The sequence below is a fragment of the Epinephelus lanceolatus genome, chromosome 11 (genome assembly GCF_041903045.1).
Source record: "Epinephelus lanceolatus isolate andai-2023 chromosome 11, ASM4190304v1, whole genome shotgun sequence".
Taxonomy (NCBI): Eukaryota; Metazoa; Chordata; class Actinopteri; order Perciformes; family Serranidae; genus Epinephelus; species Epinephelus lanceolatus.
In genome coordinates this window covers 995001-1020424 of record NC_135744.1, presented here as the reverse complement: position 1 = coordinate 1020424, position 25424 = coordinate 995001, and the positions used below count along the sequence as shown (strand labels likewise).

General features: G+C 41.4%; 1 protein-coding gene across 10 annotated transcripts in view; it reads right to left on the bottom strand.

Annotated features, from left to right (window-relative positions):
- usp25 (ubiquitin specific peptidase 25) overlaps positions 1-25424 on the bottom strand; it is a 240471-nt gene that overhangs the window by 137317 nt on the left and 77730 nt on the right. For all 10 annotated transcript variants that reach the window (XR_004502882.2, XM_078172109.1, XM_033649505.2 and 7 more), the window contains 2 exons: positions 20890-20976; positions 17146-17283 (listed from right to left, as the gene is read on the bottom strand). Coding sequence is in view for 9 of the 10 variants with exons in the window: in XM_078172109.1 (XP_078028235.1) it covers positions 17146-17283; positions 20890-20976 (225 nt within the window). In the remaining variant the exon portion in view is untranslated. The remainder of the gene's footprint in view (positions 1-17145; positions 17284-20889; positions 20977-25424) is intronic.

Sequence of the window (25424 nt, the reverse complement as noted above, 5' to 3'; positions counted from 1 at the left end):
CTTGCCTTGTACCAGCCCCTATTTAGGACCTTCTATAATACACCGGGCACCTTCTTTCTCTCTCTCTCTCTCTCTCTCTCTCTCTCTCTCTCTCTCTCTCTCTCTCTCACCGTCTGTCCTGCATCTCTCTCTGTCTCCGTCTCTCTCTCTGTCTCTCTTTCTGTCTCATTGTGTCATACAGATTACTGTTAATGTATTATGTTGATCTGTTCTGTACAACATCTATCTCGTCCTGGAAGAGGGATCCCTCCTCAGTTGCTCTTCCTGAGGTTTCTACCATTTTTTTTCCCCCGTTAAAGGTGGATTTTGGGGAGTTTTTCCTTATCCACTATGAGGGTCCTAAGGACAGAGGGATGTCGTATGCTGTAAAGCCCTGTGAGGCAAACTGTGATTTGTGATATTGGGCTTTATAAATAAAATTGATTGATTGATTGATTGATTGATTGATTTACTAATACACAGAGTAGTGATATAACACAGAGTGCAGAGAGCAGAAGCCTGACCTCAGTTAACCTCTACAGAGACACTGGCTTCATACAAATGCTTATGCATACAGAACAGATCAGTTCTGTGTATTGACACGTGTATGTCACATTACAGGATATATGCTAATTCCTAGTCAATACTAGTTTTTGCTAGTTAAGTAGAGTCAGAAGAACAACAATGAAACTGTGCAGTCATGCCTGAGGGTGAAAGGACTAGGCACAAGAAAGGGATAAAGGCTTTTAACATATGTGCAAACAGCAGAGAAGTTCCTCTTTTCTTTTGGACAAAAGAGGAGTGACATACACACAGATGTTTCAACAGGAACTATTCACATTTCATAACTGGGACAGTATCTGCCACACTGACTGAAATATGCATGTACTTGGGCTGTGCATTGTCATACTGTTAACAACAACGCCGGTATAATTTGTAATATGATATGAAAAGTTCTCATCGTGAGACTCAATACTTGCTGACATATTGACATCAAATTGTTACGCACAGCAACAACAAGCATGGCTGAAAGCAAAATTATTACAAACTCTGTGGTGGTTTCAAAAAGAGAAGCAGCTTCAGTAGTGTGGAATAAACTGTGGCATCCTGAATGTTTTATGAACAGTGCCAGACTTCTCAGACACTTTTAGTGACTTACCACTCAGAGGGAACTCATTCAGCGGCTTCTCTAGTAGCAGCACAGTGTCTCTCTCGCCTCTCTCGCTGTGCGCACACAGAGTCAATGTCGTCAAGAGATTTTGTCATAAACCTTTGGTAATATAAACCTAATTGGTGCTCGCGGCTTGACAAAAATCTATACACATACAGTACAGGCCAAAAGTTTGGACACACCTTCTCATTCAATGCGTTTTCTTTATTTTCATGACTATTTACATTGTAGATTCTCACTGAACGCATCAAAACTATGAATGAAAACATGTGGAGTTATGTACTTAACAAAAAAAGGTGAAATAACTGAAAACATGTTTTATATTCTAGTTTCTTCAAAATAGCCACCCTTTGCTCTGATTACTGCTTTGCACACTCTTGGCATTCTCTCCATGAGCTTCAAGAGGTAGTCACCTGAAATGGTTTTCCAACAGTCTTGAAGGAGTTCCCAGAGGTGTTTAGCACTTGTTGGCCCCTTTGCCTTCACTCTGCGGTCCAGCTCACCCCAAACCATCTCGATTGGGTTCAGGTCCGGTGACTGTGGAGGCCAGGTCATCTGCCGCAGCACTCCATCACTCTCCTTCTTGGTCAAATAGCCCTTACACAGCCTGGAGGTGTGTTTGGGGTCATTGTCCTGTTGAAAAATAAATGATCGTCCAACTAAACGCAAACCGGATGGGATGGCATGTCGCTGCAGGATGCTGTGGTAGCCATGCTGGTTCAGTGTGCCTTCAATTTTGAATAAATCCCCAACAGTGTCACCAGCAAAACACCCCCACACCATCACACCTCCTCCTCCATGCTTCACAGTGGGAACCAGGCATGTGGAATCCATCCGCTCATCTTTTCTGTGTCTCACAAAGACACGGCGGTTGGAACCAAAGATCTCAAATTTGGACTCATCAGACCAAAGCACAGATTTCCACTGGTCTAATGTCCATTCCTTGTGTTTCTTGGCCCAAACAAATCTCTTCTGCTTGTTGCCTCTCCTTAGCAGTGGTTTCCTAGCAGCTATTTGACCATGAAGGCCTGATTGGCGCAGTCTCCTCTTAACAGTTGTTCTAGAGATGGGTCTGCTGCTAGAACTCTGTGTGGCATTCATCTGGTCTCTGATCTGAGCTGCTGTTAACTTGCCATTTCTGAGGCTGGTGACTCGGATGAACTTATCCTCAGAAGCAGAGGTGACTCTTGGTCTTCCTTTCCTGGGTCGGTCCTCATGTGTGCCAGTTTGGTTGTAGCGCTTGATGGTTTTTGCGACTCCACTTGGGGACACATTTAAAGTTTTTGCAATTTTCCGGACTGACTGACCTTCATTTCTTAAAGTAATGATGGCCACTCGTTTTTCTTTAGTTAGCTGATTGGTTCTTGCCATAATATGAATTTTAACAGTTGTCCAATAGGGCTGTCAGCTGTGTATTAACCTGACTTCTGCACAACACAACTGATGGTCCCAACCCCATTGATAAAGCAAGAAATTCCACTAATTAACCCTGATAAGGCACACCTGTGAAGTGGAAACCATTTCAGGTGACTACCTCTTGAAGCTCATGGAGAGAATGCCAAGAGTGTGCAAAGCAGTAATCAGAGCAAAGGGTGGCTATTTTGAAGAAACTAGAATATAAAACATGTTTTCAGTTATTTCACCTTTTTTTGTTAAGTACATAACTCCACATGTGTTCATTCATAGTTTTGATGCCTTCAGTGAGAATCTACAATGTAAATAGTCATGAAAATAAAGAAAACGCATTGAATGAGAAGGTGTGTCCAAACTTTTGGCCTGTACTGTATGTGAATGTGCGATAGTTATGGTAGCGTAACAGCCTGTCACAGGTTACAGCGTGATGATTGGAGGAAAAATGGCAGAGCATAAAGATCCAGATGGAAAAAAACACAACTCAATTACTTAGGATGTTGCTAGAAGAGAAGGAAATCACCTTTTGATTTATATATATAGATCCCAGGGGACACTTTTTTTTGTATGTGGGAAATGTTTAAAGGTGTAATTTTATTTTGTTGTACTTTTAATATTGTTATGATTTGGGCTGGGTATCGTTTGGGTTTTTTCCGATACCGGTGCTGAACCGATACTTTTAAAACAGTACCGGTGCTTAAGCGGTGCCTGAACCGATACCTCAAAATTTGAGTTTTTTATGGAGGTTGAAAAGTGGCACAAATGGGCCACCTTTCAGAAGTGTGTGAGTATTTTGTATAATAGTTTAAAATTACAATTAAATCTATGTTTTTATTTATTTATTGCTGAGGAAAATTAGAAATACCTAGAAATAAATAGGTATATGAACCCTATTAACAGTATTAAAATATAATAAAAGACTTTTAACAAATTAACATTACAATAATATTAACTCTATTAAAGTCCGGTCTCTGTAGGCAGCCCAGGCTCCGCAAATGGCAACAAAAACATTTGGGTCCAGGCTGTACCTACCAGCCAGCGGGAGACCAGCGAAAGCAAGGACACACACATGAACGCAGTGCCCATGTCTCATGGTCTCACGCAAGCACATACACGTGAACGCGGTGTACAGAGAGGCAGTTAGAGCTACAGGCTACAATGAGGCTAAAAACAGAGTTCAAATGATGTTTTTCCAAACAACTTTTTATGTCAGGGCTTCAGGACACTTGGATCACTACTGACGTGCAGTATGGAGATATTTTGTGGTTTCAATTATGTGCTTTTGGACATTTGAATCTGAAGCCTCCATTCGGTGGAGTTTTGTTGCTAAGTTACCTCCTCTCCCCTTGGATCTCCACAAATGTTGTGAGGAAACTTCACCTGAGCCTCCATCGGCATGAGGGTGAGTAGATAATGGGTGAATTTTCATGTTGGATGCACTATCTCTTGAACAGGTGTGTAAATTCAGGGTAACTAGCAGCTATCGCTCGTTTACGTGACAGAGTCACGGAGGACGAGGGGGGCGGGGCGAGCTAGCTCTGTTGTGTGTAAACAGAAGTGATGCCCAATGGTGCTTAGCGTGCCTTTAAATAATAATATACACTCCACAAATGAACGAATGAATGATTCCAATAGAGGGAAACATAGCATTTAAAAAAAAAGCACGGAAAGGAGGCACCGTAATGTGTGTTTTGTTTCGGTCCGATAGGTATCGGTTGTACAGGTACCAGTTCCATATAAGCACCGATTTTCAGTACACAACCCTAGTTATGACCCAGGTCATTATGTTTTGGTATTGTTATCCTTATATTTGTCTGCAGTGATCTATGAGATGTTTTCTCTACTCCTCTCAGAGTGGGTGCATGTGTTGAAGTGTGATTGGTTGTTGCAAGGCAGGTGGTGAGTGCTGATTGGGCTGTCCGAAGAAGATTGCTGTCACCGGATTGCCACTGCAAGACAGGGGATTTTTAAACCATTAGCTGACAGAAACTCCTCCCTCCTTTTTCACTCTTCCACAACCAACAAAGCCAAAATTAGACTGTGTTTGTGCTATTGTTTGTGAGTACTTGCAGGCAAAAACTTTTGATTCTGGTGAACTAGTGTGTGTATTCTGTTAACCTTGTTAAGTATTCGATCAGTTGTGAGTGGGTGAGTTGAGTTTTACTGTTCAGAATTATTAGTAGGTTTTCTTGTATTCTTTTGTTTGATCACTGTATATAGAGCACCTTAAGCAGTTTTTCAGTAAGAGTGAGAAGCCCTTTTTGTTTCGCATTGCCATGTTCTTTTCTCTTGTTTTGAAAGGTAGGACTTTAGGTTAGGAAATTGTCTTTTGTTTCACATTTCTTTAATGCTAGGTAAGTTTACAGTCCATTGGAGTATTTTTGTTTGTTGCTTTGGGCATTGCTCACCTCTGAGCTACCTGGCCTGTGCACCTGGCCTTTCTTGGGTGTGGGAAGGGTGGGGGAGTCGCATCATGTTATGTCTATGTTATATATATGTCTATATGTCTAATATTGTATACAGAATCTGAATCTTACGTCAAGTTACTGTTGTTGTTCACAAACTAAAGAAATGAGAGATCATTTTCTTTTAGTTTTTACAGAATACAGACAGCTGAGCGGAGCTGCGGAGTGCGCAGTCCGCGGAGCCTTTGAGACAAACTAAACAAAACGCTTGTATGCTCCTCCATTTCATTTAAAAACGTACGTAAACCTTATTAAGTTGTCATAATGCATGTTACAATGCAAGATAAGTTGAATATAGACCCTTGAAACGCTGCTGATGTGAAAAGCTTCCCCCCACCCCCACCCGGTTTATCCGGTTGACGTGAATTAAACCAGGTGGAGCTCTTAAACCGGACCGAACCGAACCGGTTAACCCTTTAAAACCAGCGGGAGCGCCTGCGATCCCATTTGCATATTGATTTTTAAATGGCGGTAGAATTGCAACCAAATAAGATAGAGCAATAATTCTTGTTGCATTTAAAACCGGAGGAGTTACTCTAATTTACCATGCATTCATCATGTCTCAGAGTGCTGTTTCCTTGCACTGACAGGTTTGTAGATAAACAATAAAAAGCGCTAAGAACAAAAACATTATAATCCTGATCGCGGGTATTCACAGCACTTCCTATGTTGGACTAAACGTCATCACGTTGTGAGCATAGATATATATACGTAGATGCCGCATTCAACGGTGCTCCTCATTGGAGCGATACGTCAACACGGCCGCCATCTTGCCCAGGTGGAGCCGCGCTGCCTAATGCATGTATGTCTATTGAGGCAGGAGATTATTTATGATTAAAATTATCATTACTCGCTGAATTCTCAACCGATTTTCATGCGGTTTGGTTTGTTACAATTGTCAGACATGTAGTTATGATACAGGATACTTGGTTAAATAAAAAATGCAGCTTTTCATAACAAAATATTTGATCTTATGTAGATAAAGTAACAGTAATAGTTCTACAACACATTTAAACTAAACTTTCCCCATGTAATAGATATTCTTTTTTTCTTACTAGATGTACAATGCCCACCACGATGTCATTTAATTATTAATTTTGCCTATAAATGTTTATTCACATTTCACACAATGTGCAAAAAATAGTGTATTAGCAGGGTTGTGCCGAGCTGCAGTGTAGATTCTGATTAACAAATGTTGGTTTTGTACAAGTGAAAATAAATGACTTAGAGCTGCATGTTTACACAAAATTTTTGCTTTAATCTCATATGTATAACACCACAGTGCTCATGGGAGCCCGGACACAGAACTGTTTATATTATTTGGTCATATTTACAAAAAATACAGTGTACAGTAGCTAGTATTATTTTTAGGAGTCTGCCCAGTCCTGTCGAAGTCCTCAGGTCTGAAGTGACAGCTGCAGATGACTGACGAGTCACTCGGGACAAAGTCCTTTCTCCTCACTGCTGCTACCCATGCCCGTCTCCTATCTGTGTTTATTGGGAAACTACACACAAAATAAGTGTGTCAGAAAAACGCAGTTCCACATAATTTGTAGTTACAATTCAGGCCACAAGTTAACTACTAACGTTATACTGCGTTATGTCACGTTGGTGCCATGAAACAGATAGTTGACAATTTGGAATAACACATACACCGACATAGCTGTTTGACAAAGCATCATAATTTTATAAGTAATATTATATAAATGTTAACCTTTTTTCTTCAAGTTGTGTGACATAGCGTTAGCTTAATTTGGCATTAGGACCAGATCAGGATAGTTACTTTACTTGATTAGCTTAAAAGAAGGATCACTTTTTGAGATATATATCTCATTAAACATGTTGGTAACAGTAAAATATTGTAAAACAACTTCTTACCTGTGGAATGTTATTCCCTTCTGCTTGGTTTTAACACTTCTTTCGTTCGTACACCCAAATGCAGAGCAAAAATGTGGCATTTTTGCTGAGTCTGACATGGGTCTGAACCAGTCAGAGCACCTAGGCAAGATGGCGGCGGTATTGACGCATCCCACAAGCCAGGGTGCGGCATCTATGTATATATATCTATGGTTGTGAGCATGAACTGTCACGTTATTTTCTTGCGTGTCTTTCTCACGACACTACCTGCGGCAACAAGGAGTGACGTCATTTCCCGGGAAATTCCTCTCTTTCTTCTGCGGTAAATATTTCTCTCAGTTTTCAAAGAAGAAGAAGTAGTAAATATTTCTCTCAGCTTGCAGTCACACACTCGCTCTCGCTCTCGTTTTGTATTTTACTCTTTCACAACAACACTTAGACACACACACACACACACACCAGACACTCACCACACACTCGCACACATATATTTATGGAACCGCAACAACCCGGATGCGCGAAACGGCTTTTCTCCTGGTGCGAAGCTTTCAGGCTAATTACAGCGATGAAGATTCACTCCACTCATCTGGTCCGGATTCTGCCGACAGTGGAGATGACCCCGACCTCATCCAAGGGAGAGATCCTTCCTATGACATGTATGTATATATTCATGAAATATTGTTTGTTTTTGAGTTAGAGTAAAGTAAAGAAAATATACATGTAACACAAATGAAAGCATTTTGCACTAAATACGCACCATTATTGTATTACTCTCATGTTGAACACATCTAACACACTGTGTAACATCTGTATGCAGAGTTGACGATGATGAGGAGGAGGAAGTGGGGGGGTCTCCTCGCCCTGCACCCCGGAGGGAGGCAGAGGACGAGGAAGGAGTCGGTCTCCAGCAAACAGAGGCTCCAGGTCAGAGACGCTCCCTGGTGATGCAGCTGGCTGGAGAACCGAAAAGGAGCCTGACATCTTGCCACATGACCTACCACATTTTCTGCCCAAAAGGAGGCCAGGTGTGCAGCCACCTCTATCACATGTGGACGATCCCTCTCAATCTGAGCTGTTCAGGATGTACTTTCACCGGGCTGCCATCAAAACACTGTGTGCCAACACCAATAAAAATGCAGCAAAAATATTGCTCACCATGGACAGGAACTGTCACAAGACCTATCACAGCTCCCCTGGTGCTATTGAAAAGTAATGTTTGACTTTGAACGTTGGTTGTTCTATTGTAAATAGTTTATTTTGATGTACATGTTGTATTTTTGCTAATTGTGCACAATGTGCATTTAACTTTCGTTTTTGTCACATTTTATAAAAATGAGTGTATCTCAAAAATTAAGTTATGAAAACACTCAAAATAAATTTTCTGTGGTTTGAAAGGATTTTGTGCAACTTTTTTACATATACAATTTTTAGGGATACAGCCATGATATTTCTGTATTTAGAAAAATATGTGTAAAAACAAAAACGATTTTAATTTTTTTAGTGGTTTATTGCACTTTTTAGCAATTTCTTTCATTAGTATGGACATATGTCCACACATATTATTAAAATTTGGGATGTAAGGGTTGCATTGATGTATAGCATATTGAAATACTCCAAAAAATGGCCCTACAGCAGGTAAAATTGTAAAGATATGCTCTGGCGGACTTGTTCTATGGTAGGTCATAAAGGGTTAAACCGGAAATCGGCACAAGCCTAGTGAAGACTTTGAAGGAATTTAACAAAAGCTGTACGTGCACTTCACACACAGAAGATATTCACAGTCACCATATTTTCAAAATTAGTGTTACCAGTTAGGTATCTGACCAAATGTCTCCCCCTCTCTTCCTGAGTTACGGTTCTGAATAATGAACAGAAAACATGATAGTGTCACAGTGAAGCTGACCTTTGACCAAATGTCATCACTTCCTATTAAACATTTGTGTGAAATGTTATAATTAGTGCATGAATTCTTGAGTTATGGGAGACATGTATACCTGCAGACGTATTCCATTTGTAGCGTACACAACGTGCCCCAACAATTTGCACCCACCACTAGTACAATGTTTCATAGCTAGCTTATCGCTAGCTTAGCAGTAGCATAAGTAATGAGATGTAGCCTTCCCATTACCCTTATCCTAACCTTAACCACCTCTCTTTTAATGTAATGTTGCATAGGTAGCTAATTGCTAATTTAGTAATTTCATCAGGAATTCTGCTTCCGAGTTAAGGAGCGAAGGCAGCTGAACGTGGACTGATGTGATGGATTGGTGGGTTAGTCATGTAGCTAGAGGGTGGTTAATGTAGCAGCTATAGCTGCAGTTATACCTACTCGAGTTTTGGCCAACATGTTTTGTGAGATAACAGTAACCTTTGACCTTTTTACCACTAAAATCTGATCAGTATATCCTTGAGTCCATGCAGACATTTGAAAAATTCCCTCCTGCGTTCACGACAATGGGATGGACAGACAAACAGGCAGACAACCAGAAAACCTAACGTCTCCTGCCACAGCTGTTGCCAGTGCAAAGGCATAAAAACTCCACTACTGTACACTTTACAGTATGTGTAATCAATATTTCGCCCATGAGCAGGTTACAAGTGCTGGGTGTTTATGTTTTTGGTCTTTTCAGTGAAGGTGTTGTTTGTTTGGGAGCCAGAGTTAATATGCTGGTGGTCAATTTGTGGCAGTGAGTTCAGTGGTCCAGTACAGCCGCTGTAGTTGCCGGTGGTTCTGTCCCTGTTAGGCTTAGCACAGATTCCCTTTTGGAGTTTGTGTGGGGGGTGTTAATGTGGTGTGAACGTGGTTGGAGCTATACGCTCGGGAGCAAAGCCGAGGCTGCGGTGGAGTCGCCAATTGTTGGTTGCTTCATCGGGTTTGCGGTAATTAGTGCATAAATACTTACCGCAACTAGCGCCTGGGGTTACAGCACCGGATGAGAGCTTGTTGCGTGGCCGGCTGAGGAATTCTGAGACACTGCGTAAACTTGAGTCCTTGTTTGGTCATCTGTCTGAGGAAAGAAGCGCTGAGTTGTCTGCTCTCAATTACAGCTATCCAGGTTTGTTTGGTGATACGCCGGGTTGAACTCGTCTGGTAGAGCACGACATAGAGGTGGGTGATGCGCAGCCCATTCGTCAGCGGTTTTATCGTGTTTCAGAGGAGAAGCGCAGGGTGATGGACTCAGAGATTCAGTACATGCTTGACAATGGTATTGCTGAACCTGCATCATCGAGTTGGGCATCATCCTGTTTGCTGGTAGAGAAGTCTGACAAAAGTCCTAGGTTTTGTACAGATTACCGTAAGGTAAATGCAGTTACAAAACCTGATGCTTACCCATTGCCTCGAATTGAGGATTGTGCTGATCAGGTTGGTGCAGCACAGTTTGTCAGTAAACTTGACCTTCTAAAGAGGTACTGGCAGATCCCACTGACCCAGAGAGCAAAGGAGATCTCCGCGTTTATTACGCCCTCTGGTTTGTTCTACTATACTGAGAGTTTTAGTTTTGGGTTACGGAACGCACCTGTTACTTTCCAGCGACTCATGAACAGGGTGGTGTCAGGGCTGAATGACTGTGCTGTGTACTTGTTGTCATTTACAGTGATACGTGGGAGGAACATCTGGCCCGGATCAAAAGCCTGTTCGATCGTCTGAGTGAGGCACGTCTGACGGTAAACCTGGCAAAGTGTGAGTTTTCCAGGGCCTCAGTCCTCTATCTTGGTAAGGTTGTGGGGCAGGGGAAGGTGTGTGCTGTCCAGGCTAAAGTGAGTGCTGTTGAGAAGTATCCTGTTCCCTCCACGAAGAAAGAGCTGCAGCGTTTTCTTGGTTTGGTGGGATACTACCACAGTTTTTGCAAGAACTCTTCCACTGTGGTAGCCCCCTTGACCCATTTGTTGAAGGGGGACACCTGTTTTGTTTGGTCAGCCTTGTGTCAGCAGGCCTTTGCGAACATCAAGTCTGTTTTGTGTTTGTCTCCTGTCTTTGCAGCTCCTCGCATGGATCGACCATTTACACTGCATGTGGACGCAAGTGATGTGGGGGCAGGAGCCATGCTGTTTCAGGCAGATGATAGAGGTGTAGATCGTCCTGTGTTTACTCAAAAAAGTTAAATTCTTTCCAGTTAAACTACTCTGTGATTGAGAAGGAGCCCTTGCGCTCATCTAGGCACTGCAGCATTTTGACGTTTATGTGGGTTCGAGTATGGTGTACACTGATCACAACCCGCTAACCTTCCTACACACATTGCCCTAATTGCAAGTTGATGCATTGGATGCTGTATTTACAGTCCTATTGCTTGGACATCCGCCACATCAAAGGTTTATATAATGGCCAATGCCTTGTCCAGAGATCTGTGCTCTTAGGTATCTTTTGTCTGACTCGTTAACTGCTCTGGCGTTTTTTTCTTGTCTGTCACTCTTAAATGCTTCTTCAGGCACCGGAGCTGGTGGTTGGCTGGCGGGGAATTACATCACAAACGGTCAGTACAGTTTTCCATCTGGTGGTGGGATTAGTTTAGTGGTGTTTATTTATATTTTTGAAAATATTGTATCTGGATATGTATAGGTCCGATTTGCAGATTTCATTTGTCATGTGAAGTCAGTTGACAAAAGTAAGCAGTTGTCGGTTTTCCTGTTGGAAACCTCTTTTAAGGGGGGGGGGGGGGGGGGGGGTTGACGACCCCTCCACTCCTCTGTGTGGTTCTGGCGTACTGTGTGCTGTTGTCTTTCTGGCAGGTTCTAGTCCGAGGCGGGGTCATCGTCATCAGGTGATGAGCTGCACCTGGGCCCGGTGATGTGCTCGACCATATATCCCTCCTTCCTCAGATACCGCGTGGCTGCCGCTGTACCTACACACGCGTTCCATCCGTGGGGCGCTACATTGCTGGTCGCTGAAATGGACCTTTTGCCTTCTTTTGTTTTACTTTTATAAATAAACAAAGCGCTATTTGGCACTGATCCCCTCTCTGCTCTCGTTTCTGGTTGCGGCCTCAGAGCCAGGTCGTAACATATTTGTTTAAGTGCCACCTATCACATGCTTGGGCGGCTGTGGCTAAGAGGAAGAGCAGGTTGTCCACTAATCAGAAGATCAACAGTTCAATCCTCAGCTACTCCGGTCCCCATGTCAAAGTATCTCTGAGCAAGATACACAACCCAAATTGCTCCCAATGGTTGTTCCGTGAGTGTGTTAAGAACTGAGTAGCAGGTGGCACCTTGTAAGATAGCCTTGTGTGTGAATGAGTGAATGTGACTCATAGTGTAGAAAGTGCTTTGAGTGGTCGGAAGACTAGAAAGGTGCTATACAAGTGCAGTCCATTTACCATCTACACAGTTTTCAAAGGTAATGTAACCACTGTTCCTACAGTGGCAGGTTTACATTTCTCAACTCCAACTCTAAATGGAAGGCTGCATTTTCATCTTTACTAGTTAATAGTTAGCAGCTACAGACAGAGAAAAAATATACATCTACAAAAAATCATTCATTCCAACTGCAATAACAGCCCTCAACAGCAGAGGAATTACAGTGCCTTGATCATGACTTGTCCTTTTTTTTTATTTTAAGTGTCAGTGTTTTGTATCATCTGATGTACTTTTTTTGAGTGTTTTTAGATCCTGTAAATGTCTTGGATGTGTTTTAAATGTCTTCTGTGTGTGTGTGTAAACCTGGTGTTGAGCCCTGTCAAAGACAAATTTCTGTTGCCTTTTGGTTCCAGACAAAGTTTTCTATTTAATTCTATTCTATTCTATTCTATTCTATTCTATTCTATTTCACTGTTTCTCAAAGGCTAACAGCAACTTTTAAGACGGGATTTTTTTTCTTGCATTTTACTCAGTATGTGAGTTGACATCATGAATCAAACAAATCTTAAATATCAATATGACAACTCTGACTACTCGATTTTTTGTTTTTGGGTCTCTTGCGTGGCATAATCCTTTGTGATAATTGCATTTTTTAAACCCCTTTTTTGGGGTATTTTTACTGCCTTTACTTTTAAAAGCATATCACAGTCATTATAAAGGCTTCATACACATGCTATATCTTGTTTTTTTCAGGACAATCTGGGCTATCCAAATTTGTCATCATTCCATGTCCTTCTATGTGCCGGTATTTTATATTAATTTTTATATCAATGAAAAAAACAAATCTGTGTGACTAAATTCTTACATTTTTGCATGTATCTCACCATAGCAAGTTGGAAGTTATTCTGCCATATATGAAGAGGGGAGACTCTCTGGAATCTGGTAATATAAAAGCCATGACGCTGGGACATTCTGTCACTTCACAGCTGTCCAAAACTTGTGGTTTGTGCCAGGCGGACATAATTGCCAGTATTTTTTCATTATTGCAAGAAATTCCATTGACTCATTCACAAGTCAAAAATGTGATTAATCTAAAAGAAACATGCAATATTTACATATAAGATAATTGAAAAATAGTCAACCAAGTGCAATGATCTCCTCTTAGATAATATTTGCCACTTTGCAGTAAAAAAACATTCTGGATGTTCTCTTGTCGACATGATCATGACTTACTTCTCTGTGCTCCGTGCTGCTCTTTGACCTGACCTGAACTTTTTTTTTTTCAGTTTCAGTTTTATATATATATATATAAATATATATATATATATATATATATATAACTGAAACTGAAAAAAAAAAGTTTATATATATATATATATATATATATGTATATAGTGACTACTGCCCTGTCACGCATGCATAATTAGGCTACAGTTGTCTGGGTGCGCAAAAGTGAAGTGCGCTGGTCTTGTCATACAAAGTTTGACAGAGTGTCAACTGGACAATATGGAGATATTTGCATCTTGAAAGCCGGACTACAAATGTGGATAGACAGGGAGAAACACACGCAAGCCTAAGACATGGTAAGATACGATATTCCTCACTATATGAAGTGACTGATAACAAGATCTGTTTAATGGACTGTAAAGAAATTCTTCAGGTTTTTATTTTGTAGACAAATGATCTGTATTTACAGTGTGATGGGATGACAGCACAATGATGTGTGTGATATCACTGGAAAGCTCCAGTCCTGCGCTTTCATGTGATATGTGTGGCATTTCTGTGCAACCCTGCATTCGCGAGTAATCCATCCAAGAGTAATGTGTGTGCAAAGCTGTATGAAAGCTTTGTTATACATAATTTTAGTGTAACTTTATCATTTTTTTTCACTGCGAAAACACTGGACTACCGACAAGTGCTTGGTCTTGTCAGAAAGCTACGGTTCCACTGTTTCACGTGATATGCGTGGCTTCTCGCTATGATGCACGGTCGCGGAGAAAATCCATAGAGAAGAACAGGTGTGAATTTGGACGCACTATCGTTTGGGCCCAAGGGTTAAGCTTTAAAAAATGTTAATGAATTTCTGGGCCCAAGCTCCTCTGAGATGGACTGACACAAAGTAAAAAAGTGTGCTGTGATCTGACAAGTCCACATTTCAGATTGTTTTTGGACATCATGGATGTTGTGTCCACCGGGCTAAAGAGAAAAATGGACCATCCAGGTTGTTACCAGGACAAAGTACAAAGCCAGCTTCTGTGATGGTATTAAGGCATGTTAGTGCCCATGGCATCATGGGTAACTTCACATCTGTGAAGGCATCATGAATGCTGAAAGGTACATACAGGTTTTGGAGCAACATATGCTGCCCTCCACATAACATATTTTTCAGGGACTTCCCTGCTTATTCCAGCAAGACAATGAGACACATTCTACACATGTTCCAACAGTGTGGCTTCATAGCAAAAGAATGCAGATACTAGACTGACCTGCCTGCAGACCAGACCTGACTCCTATTGAACATGTGTGGCACATTATGAAGCACAAACTATGACAATGGAGAACCCAGACTGTTAACAAATTAAGTCGTATATCAATCAAGAATGGGAAAGAATTTGACTTTCAAAACAACTAGTGTCCTCAGTTCCCTTTAAAAAAAGGAAAGGTGATGTAACACAGTGGTAAACATGCCATCCCAACTTTATTATAACATATTGCTGGCATCAAAATCAGAATGATTGTATGTATGCAAAAAATAAATAAAGTTTATCAATTTGCGGATTAATTATACTTTGTTTTAGTTACAATATTGGAATTTGATGCTATTTATTCATTTATCTTTTTGTGTTTCTTAAGTCATTGCTACGTTGGTGTATAATGTTGATTTGTTTATGTTAGGGCTGGGCGATAAATCGATTTTATCGATTAATTCAAATTTGTAGTTTAGGCCGATTTGTTTTAATGAAAATCAAGTTTCTATTTAAAATCTGCCACCGCCACTCCACGCTGGGCTCCCGTAGTTCAGAGTGGGCTCACCCCTCCCCCCTGCGCGCTTGATACACAAACAACATGGCAGCGAGCACTGAAGAACTCGTTCTCAAGAAAGGGAACGAGTTCTTCAGCGCTTTTGTGTGCGTGTGTGTGTGTGTGTGTATGTATGTGTGTGCACATCAGGGCCGAACTCTGCCGTGCGCGACGCAGAGAGCAGAGGAGAATGACATGCCGTTGTGTAAATAACATAAATAAGTGTTAACAACGCCAAGCTGGCAGACCCCCGAACCGTAGTAAAGGGACCTCCAAAGACCATTAGCTCCTTTAGCTTGTGTTAGCTCGTTGTGGCAACAACACATAAACAACGGGACTTCGTCTGCTTTAAAGAACGGCGCTTTATTTTCAGCACTGCAGGGATGATGCAAAGTCTCTCTCATCAGTGTCTGACTTTTACATAGAGGGAAATAACTCAAAAACAGCATGCAGAACTGCGTAGGATTCTTCACTGTGGCTGCTCGATGTAAAGAACAGAGCACATGCCTCACTTTCTTCCTGGGGCGCATCCGTCTGACGTCACACACCACACCTGGCGCACTAACGTCTCATACCTCCAGCATCAACTACACACATACACAACTCCACACACACACACACACACACATCAGGCTCAGCCTGTAACATAAGGCTATTTAGTTTGTTTAATAAAAGGACAAGTTATAGACCTGTTCTATAGGAAAGGTAACCTTAAATGACTTGATCCAATATGATGGTAAGGGAAACACTGCCATATGATAAGAAAGGGGTCCGGTGGAAAGCGATCACAGATGCAGTCGCCATGTATACTGCAAGAGATATGGTGCCCATATATAGGCTACCGTGGAAAAGCTGGGGTTTATTCACATGCTGAAAGTTTTGGCCCCCAGGTATGTGCTACCAGGCCGCAAATATTTTTTTTTTAAACTAGGAGGGGAAAAAATCGATTTAAATCGTGAATCGTGAAATCTGAGATTTTTTTATAGGCCATATCGCCCAGCCCTAGTTTATGTACTATGTTGCATGTTTTATTTTTATTGCTGCAGTATGGGTGCAGAGCCCAAGATAAATTCCCCACTCTGTGGGACAAAAAAGTTAATCTCCCATCTCGTGCTGAGATCGTATATTGCATTCAAATGGATAGCACACTCCAGCGCTGTTTCAAACACGTATTGCAACAAGGGTAGCTGCCGTGTGCCAAAAAGCTATGATAACATTGATGAAACCATGTCATCCGATACTTCATGGAGTGGCTGTGTTTACAATGCCTTATTTCAAATGCACCAGCACTTGTGACTAGCCTGCTTGCTGCTGTTTTTTGTCACTCTACCTGCAGGCGGAAACCGGAAACCGACAAGTGAAAACGCAAAAGGCGATTCCGTATTTCTCAAGTGTGTCCCTGTATATACCTGTATTTTCAAGATGGTGCACGTACATGATGAGACACTTGTCGCAATGTATATGTAAATGAGAATTTCAGGGCTTACGGACATACTTAGATACGCTGATGGAGGTAAATACACATGTGCTAGAACACACTTTTCAAAGTTCAATGAACATGCACATTCTCACTGCTTTTTTTGTGGTGCTGAGACTTAATCCCCTTGGACTTGTACTTTTAAAGAAAAGATGACTCCTGCACTCACTTTTACTCTGCTTCATTTATTCGTCAACGTTTCGGTCAAGCATGGACCTTCATCAGGAGTCATCTTTTCTTTAAAAGAACTAGGACACACTTTTGACTGCAAAATTTGTTTGTCTCGAACAACTGAAATTGTTACACATAGTGCCTTTAAGCTTGAATCGTATCTTGTCTTTATACTGAATTCAATCAAATATAGGTCAAATAGGATTTGCAAATGTACTGCACTCTGTTTTATACAGCGTCCCGACTTTTTTGGAATTAAGGATTGTATTATGCCAAGCAGGTCATAGCAGATAGAGGCTTACCTGCTGTGACTCGCTGGACTTGAAGGCATCTTTGAGGATTTCCACAGCTTGTGACGGATCCACATATTTCCTCTTGGACCCAACCATGAGGGAGAAGAGGTTCCTCAGCTCCTGCATGAAGGGCAGGTTCCTGTGTTCCTGGTCAGAGTAAAACAACAATTTTGTGAAGCGAAAAGTCAGGTCAAAAAAATAATATTTTCAGTGATCCTCTGAGATGAGGAACACTGAAAATATTCTCCTGCAAATGCACTATTTACTACTAATAGAGTAAAATTTCCAGTACTAGTACAGTACCCAGCAGTTTACCCATTCTTACAGATTCATATCCACAGTAAGAACAACTGTGTTTTGGGCTGAGTGCAACAGACAGGCTGAGGACGGTGGAAAATATGGAGAGATAGACTAATGCATTGTTGGTTTTATGGAACTTATTTACATTAACACAAAAATAGAATATCACCATCTTATCATAGCTAAGAGGTCTTACTGTTAATATTTATTCTGGAAAGAAAAACAAAGCATTTCGATTTTTTTTCTTACCTAACATTAAATTCAAGTGGGCTTGAATGTAGGGGTATAACGTTCCATTGACCTGGATCAATATATATATTCTATGATCAACGATCCAATATTATCTATGCAAAGTGAAAACATTGATCCATGTCATCATCTTAAAGCCACAGTGTGTAGGAATTTCTCCCATCTAACGTTGAAATCATATATTGCATTCAAACGGATAGCGCACTCTAGCACCTCACTGGTAGCCGCTGTGTACCAAAAAGCTATGATAACATTGATGAAACCATGCCATTCGATACTTCATCAAGTATTCATTCAGGCTCCTACAAAGACATACGCGACACGAGTTGACAAACCCCCTTCTCACCATGCTAGCTGTGTTTACAATGTAGGACTGTCGGGGCAAGTGTAAATCGAAACAAACCAATCACGTCTTGTCTTTTGACAACTGACAAGTGGCTCAACCTCACACACCTCATCCCTCTCCTCGCATCACTGTCTGTGATTGCATTACCTTTCTCCTTCAGCAACTCTTTCCACCTGGGAAAGGCTACCCCGATGTTGACCCTCGTTTTTTTTAATTAGCTGGCCACGTTGCCTTTTTGATGCCACTTTCTTGGCTATGAGGATTCTGTCTCCTGTGATGCTGCATATGCATGATCCTGCATTATGCTCAAAGAATGGGACTTTGTTATGCTGCAGTAGTGCTGGGGTAGTAGTGAAGCGCCTCTTGCTCCTCTCCTTCAGCTTCTCAGTCACGCAGCGCTGGCCTGGCTCTCAACGAAAACGCTGAAGGCGGGGCTATTCCCTGGTAGTGCTATATGTCCCTTGCTGGCGGATGTATTTTCAAGATGGCGAAACGTTATTGAACCCCCCCACACGACTTACCCACCCAATGTACAAACAAATCCGAAATTCTCCTTTTACGAGAATAAGCCAGATTATTGGTGGAGGCAATAATACACCAGTGATGACATTTTTATGAATGCAGACATCTATTTTTGCCAATAAACAACTAGAAAATGCTCCACAATGTCCCTTTAAGATTACACCTTTATTTTGAAATTCTGTGTCACTGTCAAACAGCAGCAGGCAGATGGAAAGCAGCCAAGAGAAAGAGACACGGATAACATTATTTACTTGGGAATAAATGAGCAGTGTGGAAATATTTTCTATAAAGGAGAAAATAAAGGTCAACAGACAAAGCATGTGCCATATTTAATCAAAGTCGTTATGAGACAAAGCACAACGTGCCTGCCTAGACAGGCATCTCACTCATCTCACTTCTCACTACAGCAACATTAGCTGCTCTGTTTTAACAATGTTCAGCTGAAAAAAACGTGCATGCAGGCTGAAATTTAACCATGCTGTTCTTTCAGGAGATGTAGTGATTTAAACCAATGGTAAGTAAGAAAAATAATCAAGATACATGTGATTTGTTAAGCTTTGAGTAGAGGGGAAAAAGTGTGCTAGCCACTAGGCTAATTTATGCACTGTAAACATGCTTAAGCTAATAATGAGTCACTAGCAAAACTGATTGTTTTGTCTCTGAACCTTGACAGTTATTACTGAGCTGAATTTGATACTTTTGTTAAATTACATTGTTGTTAATCCTCCATATTTTATGGCTGTTGGGAGAAGTTTGCCTTCAGGGCTTTAGGTTTTATGAAAAAGATGATGGTTTGGGTAAAAATGAAAACAATTTTTTAAGAAAATACTTTCTGACAGAAAGCCCTAAAGGTTAACTTATTCCGTATGCTGTTTTATGTGTGTTAGTGGAGTCCATTTTTAAGTAAACTTTAGTGCTTTTATTATTCATGTGTTGTTTGAATGATGGCCAAATGTAAAAAAGAAAGGGATGGCAGCTTCCTCTATAACAGATTGTGTTAAATGGGCAGATGATCCCATTTTATATCGACTGCAGGCCCCTGAATCACAACGTCTCAAAATTGTATCTAGCAGACTTTGTAACATTGGCAAATATTGTATTGTTGTGCAAGGAATCGACTTAATATTGTATCATGATTAAACTGGTGATTTATACCACTACTTGAATGAAGATTTGAGAGTTTCTTCAATTGAAAGATTGGGCCAAGGCAACTGATATAAAAAGATGACTTTCTCAAACCACACTTTCACAGCATAAGCTTTAGTCAAGCTCAGACTATGACAGTTTTGGGACAATTTATCGCAAGTTAACCCCTCCCAACAATTGGAGGAGAAATCTGGTCTGGGACCTTGGTCGGTACTGATGTTGGGCCCAAATTATCTGGTAATGTCAGAGGTTTACAGATCCAGTATTAAACCTCCCCAACTGCTCACAGACTCATTAGGGCCATACTTTCAAAAAGGTTTGATACTTAGGAATTAAAATCCGGATGTCATGATTATGGTGACAGCATTATGGAGCATCTGAGTGTGTTGCCAAGGAAAACACGTTTGGAAACATTCTAGCTCTTGAGGCTAATGTTAGTTAGCATATTACTGTTGACAAATATGAAAACAGTTAAAATCTCACTGCAAAGCATTACTAACATAACAGTAAGTTGTTGCACCAAGTCAGTCTCATCAGAGACTATGTGAGAGACATGTGAGGGGCTCCCTTTGGCATGCTAGTCTTCATAAAAGCCTGTAGTGTGTGACACACCATTATTTTCAAATCTTGTTGTGTGTGCATGTCTGAGATTGTAGAGAACACCTGTGAAGTTTCTCCTATGTGCATGACGCAACTCCATTTCAAAATTGGTTAGGATTTTAAAACTCCTATTGTGAGCATTCAACACATTTGTTTGTCCATGTTTTCCATACTAATAACTTATGTTTCAATGTAGTGGTGACTGTGGCAAGACAAATTTGAGCATCTCAAATCTGAAAAAACTCCAGGACAAATCCAAAGCCCCTCCCTCTAAATGTTCATGTTAGTCCTGGTGGAGAGACACCAAGGTTTCATCAAACATTTTACAAAAGGTGGGAATCCTTGCAGCTTGCTATCAGTGAGTGAACACAAGGACTAAGACACATAATCACACAGCTGCTGAATGGTGACCCACACTGGCACCTGCCTGAGGCTAAAGGAGGGATATGAACAGCTGCTGTGAGGTCACATAACATACACAAACTGGTGATCGAACTGAAAAGCTTAAAAAAACAACCAAAAAACACCGATCACACTTCCTGCTTCATTTTCCTCTGTTGAGGACCTGAGAAGAAAGGTTGGGGTCTTACCTTTTGGTTGCGAGGCAGGTCGTGGACTCTGGCTGGTGGTGAATAGTTGAGCACCAGCCTCTGAAACTCCAGCAGGTTGAACAGAGACTTGAGGTTGAAGAAGGGATAAAGATATGTTAGTAACATCCAATCATAGACAGACTTGGCTCACATACATTGTTTTCATGGGTTTTTTTAAATACACTGAACAGAAAAACTGCATGTAAAACTGAAATGTGGTATGAGATACAGCAGTTATTATCACCTTGTTTTGAAGTGATTTGATTTGGTGTAGCTCTTGCCATTGTTTTATTTCAAGGTTTTGATTTGCTGTAGGCTTTTTGGTTGTTTTTTGTTCACCCTGAGAGTATGGTCACACATGAGCGACTGCATGCTAGTGACCATCGCTTGCAGAGGTGATATTCGGGTTGAATGTAGGCAGTGCCAGACAACACCGGATTTGACACACACAGAAAGCTAACTTCCTAGCTTATGTTAGGTATTTCGCTAATAAATACCAAGAAATATGATGTGAATGGTACACTTTCCATTTTCTGAGGCTCCATGCCTGTCTCCAGACACAGTGCCAGTCAGGCAACATTTCTCATGTGGGGCAGCTTCTTTTTTTAATACAATATGTTTGGATACAGCAACAATCACTGTCTTTCCACACATACTAGTGCTAATTGAGGTTGCAACTTTGTTGCCAAAAACAGGAGGTGAAAATTTGCCAATGTTGACTTCAATCATGTGTGACGGTGCTCCAATGATGTAGCATCATTATCTGCTTACTATCAGGTGTGTTGCCTATACATTAGATCAGCCATGCTCACTAACAGTCATATAATGCCTTTAGACCTTTACAAAATGAGGTACCCCACTATGTAATGCCAAAAGGCCGCAAGTTCATAAACTTCATCAACTTTTTCCAGTTATTCACACTACTTGGTACTTGGGGTGTGAGGATCCATTAATCTGAATCGATATATCAATATAATAATCAACAATCCAGTATCATCAATACAAAGTGAAAACATCAATCCATATCGTCATCTTTAGCATAGGCTTTTATTTTGAAAGTCTGTGTCACTGTCAAACAGCGGCAGGCAAATGGCAAGCAGCCAAGAGAAAGACTATGAAGATAACATTATTTACTCTGGAGTAAATCAGCAGAATGGAAATATTTTAGATTCCGGAGAAGATACAGGACAACAGACAGAGCACATGGCGTATGTAAACAATGTTGTTACAAGATAAAACACAACATAACGTTACCTGGCTGGATGAGCCTCTCACTCCGCTAACTTCTTGCTTTAGCAACATTAGCTGCTCTGTTTTAGCAACGTCAGGCTGGAAAAACGTGCATGCAGGCTGGTATTCAACCGTGCTGTTCTGTCAGGAGATGCAGTGACTTAAAGCAACACCTACCTTTCTGGAAATTTTATACTTTTCTTTGTTTAGGTTAAAATGCTATTAATGAGCTGATGGTACACTAAAATGTAAGTGAATTCCACCAGAAATAAAAACTTATAATTACACCATTCTAACATGGACCGAATGCAATGATTGGTCGGAGTTTTCTCCTGTCCTGTCTGTCTTCCCCACGTGGAGGCCTCCGACTGACATAACCGCTCGCGTAACATCATCTGCTCTCAGGATGTGGAGTTTTTGACTGTGAAATGTCAACCCTTTTCATCTTACTATTGCACTATATGCACAAATTGTTTTGTTGTTGTTGTTTCTCTTTGCTTGGGGTATGTGAAATGTCATTTCGTTTTTGTGCAGCGCATAAAAATGACAAAGAAGTTCAGTTCAGTTCATAACGTTATATATGATAAGACAGTAGCGGGAGGCAGTAGCTCAGTCCACAGGGACCTGGGTTGGGAACCGGACGGTCGCCTGTTTGAGTTCCCATCTGGACCAAATATGGAGTGTGGACTGGTAGCTGGAGAGGTGCCAGTTCACCTCCTGGGCACTGCCGAGGTGCCCTTGAGCAAGGCACCAAACCCCCCAGCCACTCGGGGCGCCTGACCAAGGTAGCCCCCTCACTCTGACATCTCTCCACTTTGTGCATGAATAGAGTCCTGTTTGTGCATGTGTGTGTCTTTCGGACCTGTGCGTAATTGACAGCAAGAGTGAAAAAACTGAATTGAATTTCCCCTCAGGGGGATTAATAAAGTATATAAAATAAAAAAAAAATAAATAAATAAAAAAAAATGAAGCATCCAGTTGATATATTCATATATGAATATGAATATGTTCTATTTTCACTACTGTACAAAGATGTGCTGTTGGGATTTTATGATGTCAGCATTTCAAAACAATTCTGTATCATTAATCTATCTATTATCTTAGCAAATTTTGAAAATATGTAAACAATTTAATTGTTTGAGCTGCTGAACTTTTTTATTTGTTTGTTTATTTTATTTATTTTTCTTTTCTCTTAACCCTGGCATATTTGTTCTGTTCAAGTCTGTCACTGCTTGTTTTGTACAAGAATTGAAATAAAGTGTTGGGAAAAAAAACAACTCATCACGTCTTTTTATCGACGACTACTGATGACATATATTTCTTCTTCTTTGAACTGACAGACTGGATGGAGTTTTGGCATATTGCTGCCCCCGACAGTCTTAAGACATATTTGCCTTTGAGGGGTGTCCCATTTTAAAGTCACAAGATAGCCCTTAACACTTGGTTTTGAGGGCTATTGAGATTGAGGGTTGAGCTTGAGAATTAAGATAGGAATTGGGATTGGGCCATGATAACCCTTAATACACATAAAGTTATTCTACAACAGCAAATACTTATTCCGTAACTTCATATGAAGTGTGTGCTGCATCTTTGAGCATTTTTGATGATGGCCTCTGTCCAGTCCTTTCATCTAACCGCATTTAATCGTAGTTGTCTTTGTTTTTGTTGACAGGTAATGGCAGCTGGTATGTCTTAAAATTCAAGTCTCGTGCCATGACTCCTTGAATCTTGGCAACCAATAACACAACAAGCTTATTGAGGGTTTTTGAAGATGAGCCATAGAGTAGACTGTTGCAGTAGTCCAGACTGGAGGAGACGTAGGTGTGGATGAGGGTTTCTACAGCTGAGGAGGTGAGGGATGGACGGAGGCGGGTGATGTTCTTGAGGTGAAAGAAGGCTGTTTTGGTGGTGGTGTTAAAGTGCTGGTCAAAGGAGAGGGATTGATCAAAAATGACGCCAAGATTTCGGATGTGAGGGGAGGTGGATACTGTGGAGCCGCCGATGTTGAGGGTGAAGTTATGGGTGGATTTTGTGAGTGCTTTTGGTCCAATGATGATAATTTCAGATTTGTTGCAGTTTAATTGGAGGAAGTTGGTTTGAAGCCAGGATTTCATTTCATTTCTGCAGTTTGTCAGGGTTGGGTGGGTGGCAGTGGAGATTGTCTTGGTGGAGTTGAGGAGCTGGATATCATCGGCGATGCAGTGGAACTGGAGACCATGTGACCATGCGGATTATGTGACCAAGGGGGAATAGGTACAGGATCAAGAGGAGGGGACTGAGAACTGAGCCTTGGGGTCCAGCTTGGAGGAGGGGAGCAGTAGGCGATTTGCAGTTATTGATGGAGATGAACTGAAGTCTGTCAGAGAGATATGATTTGAACCAGTTGAGAGCAGTGCCAGTGATGTTAAAGACGTTTCAAGTAAGGTGAGAAGGATGGAGTGATTGATGGTGTCAAAGGCAGCGCTGAGGTCGAGGAGGATGTTGAGGTTTCCGCTATCAGAGGAGAGAAGGAGGTCTTTAGTGATTTTGAGGAGGGCAGTGTCAGTACTATGGTTTGATCGAAATCCGGATTGGAATGTCTCATATATGTTATTGACTGAGGGGTGGTACTTCAATTGGGAGGCTACAGCACATTAGTTTGGACAGAAAGGGTAGGTTGGAGACTGGCCTAAAGTTATTTGGGATGTCAGGGTTGAGTCCAGGTATTTTTAGATCGGGGTGACAGCAGCAATTTTGAGAGATGGTGGGGCAATGCCAGTAGGTAGGATGGAGTTAATTGTTGCAATGATTAGCTGGAAAGCAGGCCTTCACAAAGTATGAGGGGATGGGGTCCAGGGTGCAGGTGGCAGTTTTCATTCCAGTGGTGAGCTTAGAGAGGTCTGTAAGGGAGACTGGGGTGATCTCTGACAATGGTTGGCAGGAGAAGGGGGGGCAGCTGGGTAGAGGGGGAGCAGATGTAGTGCTGGTTAAGTTACTATAGATGTTGTCTATTTTAGTTTGGAAAAATGAGAGGAAGGAGGTGCATTTGTGAACTGTAAATGACTGGGAGTTGCTGTCCAGGGTGTTGAGGAGTTTGTTGATAGTGGAGAAAAGTGCTTTTGGGTTTCCAGAGCCAAAGTGAAACAGTTGAGAGTAGTAGGTGGGTCAGGCACAGGAAAGGGTGTTTTTGTATTGCTGCAGATGGTCCTTGAGGGCTTCCAGGTGAACTGTGAGACCTGTTTTATTGCAGAGTCTTTCGAGTTGCCAGGCACGAGTTTTCATTAGACGGAGTTCTGGGGTGTACCAGGAAGCAGAGTTGGTGAAGA